The sequence below is a fragment of the Leucopleurus acutus genome, assembly GCF_964270905.1.
Source record: "Leucopleurus acutus genome assembly, chromosome: 4".
Classification (NCBI taxonomy): domain Eukaryota; kingdom Metazoa; phylum Chordata; class Mammalia; order Artiodactyla; family Delphinidae; genus Leucopleurus; species Leucopleurus acutus.
Window position 1 is genome coordinate 113,118,975 of NC_139146.1, and position 13,787 is coordinate 113,132,761.

The window sequence follows — 13,787 nt, forward strand, 5'->3', positions numbered from 1 at the left end:
TTGACTGTTGTGAAAGGTATAAGAGGTTCCTTTTTTTAAAAAAGAGAAAAACTTTTGGAATCTGGTAGGAAAGAAGCCATCTCTTTTAGCAGAGTTTTGAGAGAGAAAAATTTAACTCGGACACATAATAAACTAAGGCAGCAAGAAACCCAAGCCCTGACTTTAACCCATGGAATGAGGGAGAGCCGCTCATTTGGTTAATCAGCTAAGCTGAGACAGCAAACTGATATTCCTGACCTGACTGCCCAAGACAAGCACAGATGCTCTACGGAACCATTCAGAGAGAGGAAAACACACAGGGTGAATGGTGCCTGCAGGAGGCGTCTGACCAAAGAGGCAGTGTGACTATTTCTCAGAGAAATCAAAAACGTTGCTTAAAGAGAGGGCTAGATATGTAATTACTAAATTTTGATTGTAAGTTCCTATGTTTGCTTGCAAAGCACTTCACCCTCATGGTATATTTTGTTGTTATGTTACATGTACCAGAAAACAGCTTTCCTCGCTTTACCTATAGAGACAAGGATATACCTTGGTCACACCGACAGCTGTGTGATATGACCAAATCTGTTTAAGTTTTAGGGCCTTTCCTTTCCTCTTCTGCAAGGTAAGGATGGTGAAGACTCCCTGAGGTGCCCCCCCCCCCATTTAAAAATAAAATCAATGTAAAACATTAAAAAGATAGAATTGTATTTTGCAATCATTTATTTTTATTTAATAAAGGGACTTCTTAACTTAGATTTCAGGGACTTCAGAGAATCCTGAATCCACTGAAATTTATGGAAAAGTTTGTACTTTTGTCTTCAAACTCCCCAAAGTTAAGAATCATTGGTCCCTACCTCTGACTATCCAGAGAGCACAAAAGATTGAGCACAAAGAAGCAGATACAATAACTTTGACATTTGACCGAATGACCAGAGCCATAAAACCTTCATTCCCACAGGGATACTATCTTCTCTCCTTCAGGAGGGCTATTTCTGGACTTCTCTAGGACATGGAATGTACCTTATAAAATTCAACCATATCTTTTAGATGTGTTCTCAAGGAAAAGACAAATCTAAAACCTGTTGGAATCATTACCAGGAGTCACTAAGTGATGGCTCACTTGGCTGAAGTAGAGGTCAGATTCCTACTGACTTGTTTACTAAGTCCACGAGAAAGTAGTGAAGGAAACCTGTTTCTTGTAACCAACCCATGTATAAGCATACCACACGTTTAAAATATCAACAGTACAGTTTTCTCAATAGGCACTGCAGATAAAGACATCAATGAGTGGCTGGTGCAGGTGTTCCTCCAAAGCTGGCTTTTAGAGAAGGGAAGGCGTGTTAAGGTATAGGAAAGTGGAAATAAGAATCAAGGGTCTGGCAAATCCGCTTTGATTTCTCTCCAGTGATCAATGCTCACTTGGATGTCAGGTAATCCAGGGGAATAAAATCTTAAGGTCAATGTTTTATTCGCAAAGGTGCTCTTCCATTTATTGCATCGTGTATAATGACCAGGTAAAAATGGGTCCAAACAAATGACATTAGAATTATCTGTGTAGACATTTTCTATCCTTTTAAATAAGTATTTTATAATGAGACAGACATCATTTCTAACAGAGATATCCCGAAAAAACTATTTCTCTGGAACATTGGAAGAATGAATTGAATCTAAAATATTCCATCAATAAAAGCTTCTACCAGCATCACCTAAGAGTGCATATTTTGTATTACTTTCCCTTCCACTAATATTTGTCAATATCACCTTGCTGTGAAAGTTGCTTCTTAGAATGACTTTGTTGTTATGGTTTTAGCTTTTTCGTTATTCAGTAGAAAGAGCTTTGTAGAATAGCTCACAGTGTCTTGCTTGCTTACATTTTCTATTTATAAGCATCTCTTCAAAGTGTTAAGGTAATCTAAAAAAGCTTCTGGCTACATATTTATAGAACTAGCCTACAGGTGACCAGACTACAAACTGATGTGTGTGTGTGTGTGTGTGTGTATACTCTTTCTAGTTTCGGATGGAGGCCACACAAGTCCAGAGATGGCCCTCACCGTTCACTTACTTCGAATTGATCGGCACCCACCCGTGTTCCAGGTTACAGCTCCACTGCTTAAAGTCAGCCCAGGAGGCAGCACTTCTATAGGTAAGAACTGGGAACCTGAAAGAAACATGGCTTGGAAATGGAACCATATTTCAGTAACAGTCCCTGTATAAATCTCTTCATGGTTACCAAAAAGTAGTGACCTTCTCTTCCAGAAGTTGCAGGCATCTCATCCATAACCATCCCTCTGCCCATTTCCATGCATATGGAAGCAGCATGGAGAGAAGGAAATAAACCCTTCAGAAGCCAATGCTCAGTGATGGAATACAACACAGAATTTAGTTTCCGGTCTCTAGGAGTTTGATTTGTTGCCATCGCTAAAATATAAAGTAACACAGAGCAGAGAAGAGAAGAGAGGGAAGTGGTTTCAATGACTGCTCTTGTTTTCTCTTTAGAAAGCAAAGAGTAACAGTAGGAGTGACAAGTCACCATAACCTTCAGAAGCTGTGATGACTTAGAGTTGGCCCAGGTGTTTTATATGTGATTTTGTTTACCTATTAGTATACTTACTTTTTAGAAGTTTATTCTTTTACCAAGAACATCTTAAGAGCGAATAGTGGGTACTGTGATTTTTGTAAGCTGTGCTCTACACATCCTTATCCACTTCCTACATATGGGTATTGGCCTAAAATTACTTATCATCCAACCTATAAACAAGCCACAGGTACAAAGATGACTGTCCCTTTTGCCCCACTGCTTCTCATGTCAGTGATGGCCAGAGCAGCCATTGTTAAAATAACTTGGCTCTTCTGTAGATTCAGAGAAAGGAGACGGGAAGAAATGATGAAAAGCAAACACAATTTCTCAGAGTATTTTCTGGAAGAAAACCTACCCGGTCAGTCAGGACTGACCTTTTCATGGGCTACCATTCCCTCATTTGTATGGAAGAAAAAAGGTATTCTGAATTCAGAACTACCTACTCGTAAGTTAACTTTTGGAAGAACCTACCTGTAATTTGGGAACTGACTGTATTATCGAGTTTTCACTCTTTTTTGTGGTTGATTCAAATTAGACAGCACTTTCTTCTAACCATCAGATTACCCACAACATGGCTTCCAGCCTGGCCTGGGGCTTTACTGTACCCAGAGTATACAGTTGTTAATGTACACATCTTCTCACCATGCTCTATTCTCCTGATTGTAGGACTTGAGTTGGTAGTAAGAGACACGGAGACAGTGCCTGAAGAACTCCTCTTTGAGCTCCGGAAACCTCCCCAGCATGGCGTGCTCCTTAAGTACACGGCTGGGTTCCCAGGGCCCATGGCCTCAGGTAGCTGCTCACTCTGTCATTGGCCTGCTTGGATTTCTTTTTTTTTTTTAATGTTTTAATTTTATTGTAGTATAGCTGATTTGCAATGTTGCGTTAGTTTCAGGTGTACAGCAAAGTGATTCAGTTATACATATACATACGTTCGTTCTTTTTTAGAGTCTCTTCTCATATATGTTATCACAGAATATTGTTTTCACATTGCAGTTGGTTTTATGTCTCAGACAAGAAGTAAAGCAACATTGTGGGATAAACTATCAAGAGATACGTAGAAAGGAAAAACCTTTGGTCCATTGGCTGAAGTATCTGGGACTTCTTTCTCCGTACCACTACCCACACCCCAAAACTATGAAGCTATTTCCTCAAGTTGTAGGTAAAATTTGTTGATTTCTGAAACCTGGAGTCAATGCATTTAGAACGACCTTACGTGAATTGTCAGCTGCCACTTTCCCATGGTCTGTTCATGGAGATAAATTTGTCTTCCTTATTTTGGTATGTGAATCTTCACAATATTTTAAGCACTGTGACTCTGAGAGTGTAAACTACATGTTTCTTCACCCACTAAAAAAGGGTGGTAATGTGCCCAGCTTTCCAAAATAATACTTATTGCGCTTTCCCTGATTATAAAGAATAATACATGCTGATTGTCTAGGAAGTACAGAATAGTGCAAAGAACACAACTAAATCTAATTTTTAATAGTCGGCTCTCCTATATTGAAGTGAATATTATCCCTTTCAAAGTTGTCACCTTGGGATGCTGTATACTTATTCTGACAATCTGTACTTTCTCAAAACCTTTATATAATTCCTAATAGGCATCTAGTAATGCGTTCTTCTGAATATCTCTTCAGAGAGAGGGTGTCAAATCTTTGACCTTGAAGGTACATTGAATTTGTAAGAGCAACAAACAGGCACTTAGGAGTCACAAAGGCAGGTTTTTAAAAACCTTACTGAACAAAAGAAGTATCGTTCAGATAGATTTCTGACTTAAAAGCTTTTGCACAGCAAAGGAAACCATAAACAAGATGAAAGGACAACCCTCAGAATGGGAGAAGATATTGGCAAATGAAGCAACTGACAAAGGATTAATCTCCAAAATTTACAAGCAGCTCATGCAGCTCAATATCAAAAAAAAACAAACAACCCAATCCAAAAATGGGCAGAAGACCTAAACAGACATTTCTCCAAAGAAGACATACAGATGGCCAACAAACCCATGAAATGATGCTCAACATCACTAATTATTAGAGAAATGCAAATCAAAACTGCAATGAGGTGTCACCTCACACCAGTCGGAGTGGCCATCATCAAAAAGTCTACAAACAGGAGCTTCCCTGATGGCGCAGTGGTTGAGAGTCCGCCTGCCGGTGCAGGGGACACGGGTTCGTGCCCCGGTCCGGGAAGATCCCACATGCTGCGGAGCGGCTGGGCCCGTGAGCCATGGCCGCTGAGCCTGCGTGTCCGGAGCCTGTGCTCCGCAACGGGAGAGGCCACAACAGTGAGAGGCCCATATACCACCAAAAAAAAAAAAAAAAAAAAAAAAAGTCTACAAACAATAAATGCTGGAGAGGGTATGGAGAAAAGAGAACCCTCTTGCACTGTTGGTGGGAATGTAAATTGATACAGCCACTATGGAGAACAGAATGGAGGTTCCTTAGAAAACTAAAAATAGGACTACCATATGACCCAGCAATCCCCAGTATTGGGCATATACCCTGAGAAAACCATAATTCAAAAAGAGTCATGTACCACAATGTTCATTGCAGCTCTGTTTACAATAAATAGCCAGGACATGGAAGCAACCTAAGTGTCCATCAACAGATGAATGGTTAAAGAAGATGTGGCACATATATACAATGGAATATCACTCAGCCATGAAAAGAAACAAAATTGAGTTATTTGTAGTCAGGTGGATGGACCTAGAGCCTGTCATACAGAGTGAAGTAAGTCAGAAAGAGAAAAACAAATACCATATGCTAACACATATATATGGAATCTAAAAAAAAAAAAAATGGTTCTGAAGAACCTAGGGGCAGGACAGAAATAAAGACACAGACGTAGAGAATGGTCTTGAGGACACGGGGAGGGGGAAGGGTAAGCTGGGATGAAGTGAGAGAGTGGCATGGACCTATATACACTACCAAATGTAAAATAGATAGCTAGTGGGAAGCAGCCGCATAGCACAGGGAGATCAGCTCAGTGCTTTGTGACCACCTAGATGGGTGGGAGGGTGGGAGGGAGGGAGACGCAAGAGGGAGGAGATATGGGATATATGTATATGTATAGCTAATTCACTTCGTCATAAAGCAGAAACTAACGCACCATTGTAAAGCAATTATACTCCAATAAAGATGTTAAAAAAAAAAAGATAAATTTCTGGCATCCTAAGGGAACTACGTTAGGAACATAGCAGTCATAGCCCAGTTTCTTTGCCATTATATTTAACCTATATTTGTGTAATTAATATACGAGTTCTAAAGATATTTGTAAATTATTAGTTTTATTACTTTTTTTAGGCACATTACCACTAGTAAATCACATTAACACAATGTTGAAAGAGAAGGCTTAGAAGATGAATACAAAGAATAAATAAATTATTTTGTTTCATTATATAACATCAATTATGGCAGTCAATAATCTATGAAGAAATAGAATTGAATAAAACATCCAAGAAGACCAGTTCCTCAGTTGTGCTCGTGGAATCATTGGGACCCATGGCACAAAGTAGAATTTCTCATGAAAAGGGTTCTATGACCAAACAATTTTGATAAACTTTAAGGTTGAATATTGGAGATTCTAGGATTCTAATGAATCCTGCTGTTTAAAAATTTTTTATTTTAAATTTTGTTTAAACCTGTTTTTCTTAAACATTTATGACCTTGACATTTTTTTTTCACACCATGCCTATCAGATCTATCCCAAGTCAGTACTCTAGACTTACACAGTTTAGGTTTCTAACTTTAAATATATTTTTCAATTTCTAAGTGTTTTTTAATTTAAAAGAACCTTATGTTCTTAATCAGAACAAAGATCTCTTACAGGTTTGTCTAGCATAATTTACCTTCTTAACTTTTTCAGTAAATCTTCAGTATCAAGATTAGATTCTAGAAGGGCTGTCATAATGAACAGAAGCATGTTCTTTATTCTCTAGAACGAAGAGAGATGAGTGAAGCTTAGAGGCAGATTTTGGCTCAACATGATTAAAAACTTAAAAGAATTTTACAGCTATCGTCAGTGGAAGTAGCTCCCTTGTAAAACAGTGAGGCTCCCACCTTGAGCCGTGTTGAAGGACAGGCTAAATAACCCTTTTGCAAGGGTAGTATAAAGGGAATCTTATATTGGGTGGGTGGGTGGACTAATTAGCTTACAACTCCCAGAGTTTATGATCCTATATGTACTTTGAAATCCTGAGAACAAAGGTGTTATGGAAATGAAAAGTGTTATTCCCAGAAGTAATTGGTTTTTTTGCAATTTGTTTTATTCTTGAAAGGTGACACTTTCACATATGAGGATGTAGAGGAAAATGTTCTGCAGTATCTACACGATGGATCCTCTGCCCGGGAGGACAGCATGGAGATCTCAGTTACAGATGGCATCTCAGCAGCAACAGTGGAAGTGAGGGTGGAGGTGTCACTGTCCGAGGCCCGGGGGCCTCAGCTGGCTGCTGGCGCCTCTCTGAGCATCACTGTTGCCAGTAAAAGCACAGCTATAATCACTAGGTCACATCTTGCTTACGTTGTAAGTTCTTCTGTTTGTCTTTTTGTCCACTGCACCCTCTGACTAGGCAGACTAGAAGGGGATGCCATGGCTGAATATTTGGGCCATCAGGCATATGGCCATAAAAGAACTTTTTTCTCCCCTTGCCTATCATTCTACTCTTAGGAATAGTTACACTCTTTATTGCAGCTGCTCCCACTGTCTCCCAAGCAGACAAGTGAATGAGCAGAACGTTGATGAAATCCCTATTTGTAGGGATGGGTGATGGTCACCTGGAAATAGTGCCAGTGTCAAAAAGCCCGAGTCCCCATATTTTAAGCTCCATTGATGATATTTCAAATGGGAATTTTAGGAGAAGAGCATTTTAGAAGAACTTACCTGGCCAGTGACTAATAAGTAATGGTATTTCAGGGCCCACTTTTCTGAGAGAAAACCTGCTTTTCACCAGCGTCTGTCTCAGGTCCAGCTCTGGACAGAATGCTGGCATGCTCCTGTGGCAGGATTACTGACTCACCCTCCATCCAGTGCCCCAAGAGAAGCAGTGTGGTTCGGGGACTACGGGTAGATTCAGGAACTCTGTTGTTGTTTTTTCCACCAATCTGACCTTAATTTGATAAGTGATCCTGGCTAAATTAAATGCATCCTCTGTCCTTGACTTTACCTCTGGAGCTAAGGATAATGAGGATAATTAATTTTATTTTTCATTTAAGTATGTTGTAAACAGATGTGAACTCTCCATGTAAAAACAATAATGAGTAGTTTTGACAAATATGCTGAAAATAAGAATAATTGTCTGAATGGTAATCATTCTTAGTATTGAATTTTTTCTTTGCTAATCTTAAAATTTCCACCAATAACCTGGCCTTTTTAAAAAAAAACACTATATAGTTTTAAGTAATCCTTTTCTGAGCTGAATAGTCTGGCTGTAAAATCTAGTCCTGAATAGTAGCATTAAGATAAAGCATTGGCCTGGGAACAATTGCTTCAATTGCTTTTGCACAGATTTTCCCCTAAAATTGTCTTTTTTTTAAATTATGGGAAACTGCGTCCCACCCTGATTCTTCTCATGGGTCTAGTATAGTTTCAGAACACCTTTGATTTTGTTTTTTAATTGACGGGTGATTCTTACCATAGGTTATGGTCTTTTGAATCTTATGAAACACGAATTCATAAAAATATATGTATACAGATTTAATGAGTAGATCACCAAGGCTTCAAAAATGTTTGACAGACCAAAATAGAATTCCAGGAGCAGTTCCTTCCCATCAACTGCATATTACAAGCTGCAGTTGAAAATGCAAGCCCATTGGCAACTGAACATGTATTTTCAGAAACTGACTGAATGTGAATTTACCCACTAGAGCGGAAAGACTCCAAAAGAATTATCCTAGCTCACTGAAAGCATAGTATATTTTAAAGACTTAGCTAAGTTATACACTAACTTTCTCTGAGGGTTGTAGAAGAGTTTTGTACTTAATGTCATGGGGAAGATTTTTCTAGACATGCATAGTTAGTGAGTTTGCTGTGAACATCCAGAGAAGTTGGAAAAGCCATCTGAAACCCTGGTCATAAATGGAGCAGAATATGAAAAGATAGGAACAGGTAAGCCTGTTCTTAATTAGAGTATCATGAACTGCAAGAGGGTTCAGTGATGTCGGGAGAGGCAAAAGGCAAAAGTGGGATTCTGTGTGATTTGCTTCTTAATGGTGGTTTCCTATACACAATTTGTTATGTACTGCAAGAAAACAAGTAAGGAAGGGGTGGTATGGGTTTTATAGTTAGAATGAATGGGTTCTAATCTAAGCTCATCAGTTTTACTAGCATAATAACCCTTGACAAGTCACTAAGCTCCCTAGGGCTCAGTTTTCTCATTTGTAATATGGAGAGGATGATATAAGATTAATCTTAAATAGCTAATAGATCTCTGTGCACCAGCCAAAAATACACTAATTCAAAATAAGATACCATCTATAATAATATTACTTAACGCATATTAGGTATAAATGTAACAAAATTGATGCTATGACTGACTATAAAGAAAATTTAAAGGAGTCTCTTGACAAAGTTTTAGAAATAAAAGAATTTACCAGGGGGCCAGATAGAAGGTCAACAGAATGATAACATTTCTATTCATAAGCAAAAATAGCCAGTAAACGTAACTGAAAAGATGATACCACTTATAATAGCATCACAAAAATTATATTCTTTGGACTAAATCTAACAACAAAAAAGAAATACTTCTACAGGGGAAATTGTAATACTTAATTGGCACTAAATAAAGCACTAAATAAATGACAAGATACGCCATATTCATGAATAGGAAGATTTAGTATCCAAGAGATAGCAATTCTCCCACAAGTGATCTTTCCATCCAATTGAGTTCCAATCAAAAGCCTGGTGGACTTTTTATGATCTTGATAAGCTGATTCTACAATATATAAGGAACAACAAAGGGCCAAAATTCTGAAAACGAACGACAGGAGGGCAGGGGCTTGCCCTGGCAGGTATCAGGATTCATTATAAACCTGCACTGTTTAAAGCAGTATACACTGGTATATACTAGAGAGTCCAGAAACAGACCCACACTTGGGACTGTAATATAAAACAGCTATAGCAAGCCAGATCAGTGGAAACAGGAGAAACTATTTAAAACATGAATCTGCACAAAATTACTATTCATATGTAAAAAAAAAGACTGCTGCTACCTCATACCCTACACAGATATTAACTGTAGCAAATCAAGTACTTAAGTGTCATAAGTAAAAGTGTACAATTCTTTATAGGGTATAGGCGAATATTTTCATGATATTGGGAAAAGGAAGAATTTCTTAAACTAGAAACAAAAAGTGCTAACTATAAAGAAAAAATTGATAAATTTGACTATATTAAAATTAAATTTATGTTCTCCCAAACACACCATAAATACAAAAAAACAAACAAGTTACAAATTGGGAAAAGATATTTACAACACATATAACCAAAAATAACAAAGAAAATATAAAGAACGTCTGCAAATCAAGAAGAAAAAGATAATCCATTTGAAAAATGAACAGAAGACATCAGCAGGAATTTCAGAAGAGGAACCCATAGGGCCAGTAAACATAAGGAGAGACATTCACCTTTTTAGACATCAGGGAAAGCAAATTAAGACTATATACCATTTAATACCAATTCAATTGGCAAAAATTTTAAAGTATGAAAATACCAAATGTTGGAGAGGAAATAGATCTACAGGAGGTTCTTTGCTAATGGAACTGTAAATTGGAACAACCACTCTGGGAAAGAATTTGGCCTTGTCTTGTGAGGATGAATGTTCATATACCCTAATTGTTCCTCTCCTAGATTCCTATTCAAGAGGCACTTTCATAGGTATACAAGATATGCACAAGAATATATACAAGAATGTTTATAGCAATACTATTTGTAACAGTAGTCTATTTGTAATAGCAAAAATATTGAAATAAGCCAAATGTCTATCAGCATCAACAGGATATCTTGTGGTGTACTTACTCTATGGAATATTAGAGAACACTCAAAACACATGAACTATAGCTGCACAGAACAACATTACTGGACCTTAGCAGTCTGCTACTGAGTAAAAAGAAAAATAAATTCCACAAGAGGAGTGTCTAACTCCCTTTCCTTAAGTTAAAAAAAACTGAAGCTACTTTATAATACTATATCACACTATATCGAGAAATTCAAAGAAATAAGAAACAAGATCCAGGATGATGGTAGGCCCAGGGACAGGATAAAAGAGGAGCTCATACATAAATGTTAATCATCAAAGTTCTAGTCCTTTGTTGAATGTTGGGTCAATAGATGTATAAATTATAAAAAGAAAAGTTAAAAGGGAATGAATACAAAATGGGTGAGAAGGGCTTTGAGTAGAAAAATTACATAAGAACAAAGTCTATATTCTTATGAATTTTTCACCCACAGTATCTTGGACATCCCAAAATAGTAATTTTCTTTAAATTATGACAGCATTTTCAGAAAAAAAAAAAATCCAACTGATTTCACAGTTTCAAACCCAACAGTCATTTGAGATTTGAAAAATTATAAGTTGTGTTGTGCCTGACATGAAATTTGCATTTCTTTGCCAAATTTACCAATGTGGAATTTAGAAGCTGTTCATTCTAATCAAGAGCCAGGAGCTCTGTCCTTGTAGTTTATCACCATCTCAGAAGATAATACCTTAGAACTCTTGGCTGTCTTCTAAAAATTCCCTCTCAGAAGATACTCACAGTAATATTAGGAAGTAGTTTTTTGGAAGCCTGCATATTGTATTTGATAACTCATGTAGAAAAATAGAGAAACTTTTAAAGTATAAATTTAGGGGAAATTTTCTGAAGTTTTGCAGCTTCGATGAATTTGAGATTCCTTCCATGCTGTTATCAAGTGATGTGAAGGAATATGGAAAATTCTGTCAACTTACAAAGGTCTCTAGGGATAGAAATGAGAGCTGACTAAAACCTGCTACCCCAGATCACCAGGCAGCTGTGGTCATATTCCTGATCTCGTACCTCAACTAACTGTACAACATAGCCATGCAAATTTGCATGTGAAAGTACATTTGGCTATGCAATATTTGTTTTCATTGTTGCTGTGGTAAAGTGTAAAGTACCCTCATGTTCACGGCCAGCTGCTCTAAAAGATGAATGACTCAGGGAATCTTTCCAAGAAGTTGTTGCCTCCCTCCTAGATACTTCCAAAAATATCCTTGAAGAAAAAAGAAATTGTTCATTAAGGCATTCAATTATTGTCCATGTAGCAACACAGAAAGCCAATTTTATTTCTCAATAGACAGTGCAGAGGAGAGGGAAATAAATGGTTTTTGTTAATATTGGGCATCTTGGGGGTTGAACATCCATAGGTTCGGTCCAGGTAGAATGAAATCCATAATTTCCTAAATTCTTTTGTTAAACTAAAATTTTTATCATGTTAAATATGACTTAAAGTGGGTCCTTGGCTAAGCTAAATACCTTCCATTCTTTGTTTCACAGAATTTTAAAATTGTTATCACATGTTATAGTGGAATTTTACCTGTTTCTAAAAAGCAAACTATTCTTAGAAACTCTAGAAGAATCCTACAACTGTGTTTCTAGAAGGATGACATATTTCTGACTGTGTTTTGCACTTCACTAGATGCTTATAATAAAAACAAAACCTTGTGTGGCTCTTATAGTAACCATAGGGCATCTCTTTGTTTTATGCCCTATACCTAAAGTGCATGTCCCACTATTATCTTGAGCTACTCTTCATAGAAGACATTATCAAAAAGACATTTTAGGAGGAATAAATGCTGGGATTTTCACGCAGTTTAAATGGTGTTGCTTTATCACAAAGGGAAAGAGATTTTTCCGTTTAGTAGAGAAGGGAGCACCCGAGATCTTTACTGGAAATATTGATTCCTGCAAACGTGCATTCATGTCTTGCCTCATATTTGCCTAATTAGGATGATTCTTCCCCCGACCCAGAGATCTGGATTCAGTTAAGTTCTCTGCCCGTGTATGGTGCTCTCTTAAGAACCTCAGGACCTGAGGTGGAAGAACTCTCAGAGGTTTCCAATTTCACAATGGAAGACATCAACAACAAGAAAATTAGGTATATAACCACCTGGTGTTACGTGACAGAATTTTTTTTAATTGTATTAAAATATGTAAGCAACTAACCAGTAGCTCCCCTGAAAGATTATGTTACTTCTGGCCCCATTGTTAAACAAAGATTTAGTCATCTTACTTGACCTGTTGGTGTAGTTCATTCATTCTGTTCTTCTGCTGGCCTTTGTAGGTACTCAGCTGCATTTGAGACCGGTGGTCATCTGGTTATTGACAGCTTCCACTTCTCTGTCTCTGATTTGGACCACAACCGCCTGGACAATCAGAGGTTTACCATCATGATCACTCCCGTCAAGGATCCACCCCAAGTCATTGCTTTCGCTGACCTTATCACCGTAAGCAGTTCAGATCAATGAACCGTGGGTGCTGTAGAGAGCAGGAGTCTGTGGCAGTGTGAACGAAGGATTTCTACCTAAATTGGATGTCAAGTCCTTCCCCTCAAATATCTAGGCAATAGTATCAAGATACATATGGCTTTCAAGCATCAGTTTTTCAAAAAGTATGAAAATAATTACATGCAGAAGATCAAATCATTATATCCACATTACTTAATTAGTCAACAAGTATTTCTGTGCCAGACATAAATCTAGATGTGTACAGTATTTTGTATACTATGCTAGATGTATATAGCAGTAGGAGTAGGAATGTATATCTTTGAGGAATTTATAGTCTAATGTTTGCAGCAACTAAAACGTACGGATATGGACAGTATCCCCGGGTCCCTTTTTTTTTTTTTTTTTTTTTAATTTATTTATTTTTGGCTGCGTTGGGTCTTCCTTGCTGTGTGTGGGCTTTCTCTAGTTGTGGCGAGTAGAGGCTACTCTTTGTTGCGGTGTGCAGGCTTCTCATTGCAGCGGCTTCTCTTGTTGCAGAGCATGAGGTCTAGGTGAGCGGGCTCAGTAGTTGTGGTAGGCTCAGCGGCCATGGCTCACGGGCCCAGCCGCTCCGCGGCATGTGGGATCTTCCCGGACCGGGGCACGAACCCGCGTCCCCTGCATCAGCAGGCGGACTCTCAACGACTGCACCACCAGGGAAGCCCGGCAGGCGGATTCTTAACCACTGTGCCGCCAGGGAAGCTTCCCAGGCCCCATCTTAAATGG

The 13,787-nt window shown here is 38.1% G+C and overlaps 1 protein-coding gene across 1 annotated transcript in view; it reads left to right on the forward strand.

Moving 5' to 3' along the window:
* Window positions 1–13,787, forward strand: part of FRAS1 (Fraser extracellular matrix complex subunit 1) — a gene marked incomplete at its 3' end in the record, with an annotated part of 462,769 nt that overhangs the window by 354,959 nt on the left and 94,023 nt on the right. The window contains exons 36-40 of the mRNA XM_082837588.1: window positions 1,994–2,125; window positions 3,227–3,352; window positions 6,840–7,087; window positions 12,525–12,673; window positions 12,860–13,022. Of these exons, the coding sequence (XP_082693714.1) occupies window positions 1,994–2,125; window positions 3,227–3,352; window positions 6,840–7,087; window positions 12,525–12,673; window positions 12,860–13,022 (818 nt within the window). The remainder of the gene's footprint in view (window positions 1–1,993; window positions 2,126–3,226; window positions 3,353–6,839; window positions 7,088–12,524; window positions 12,674–12,859; window positions 13,023–13,787) is intronic.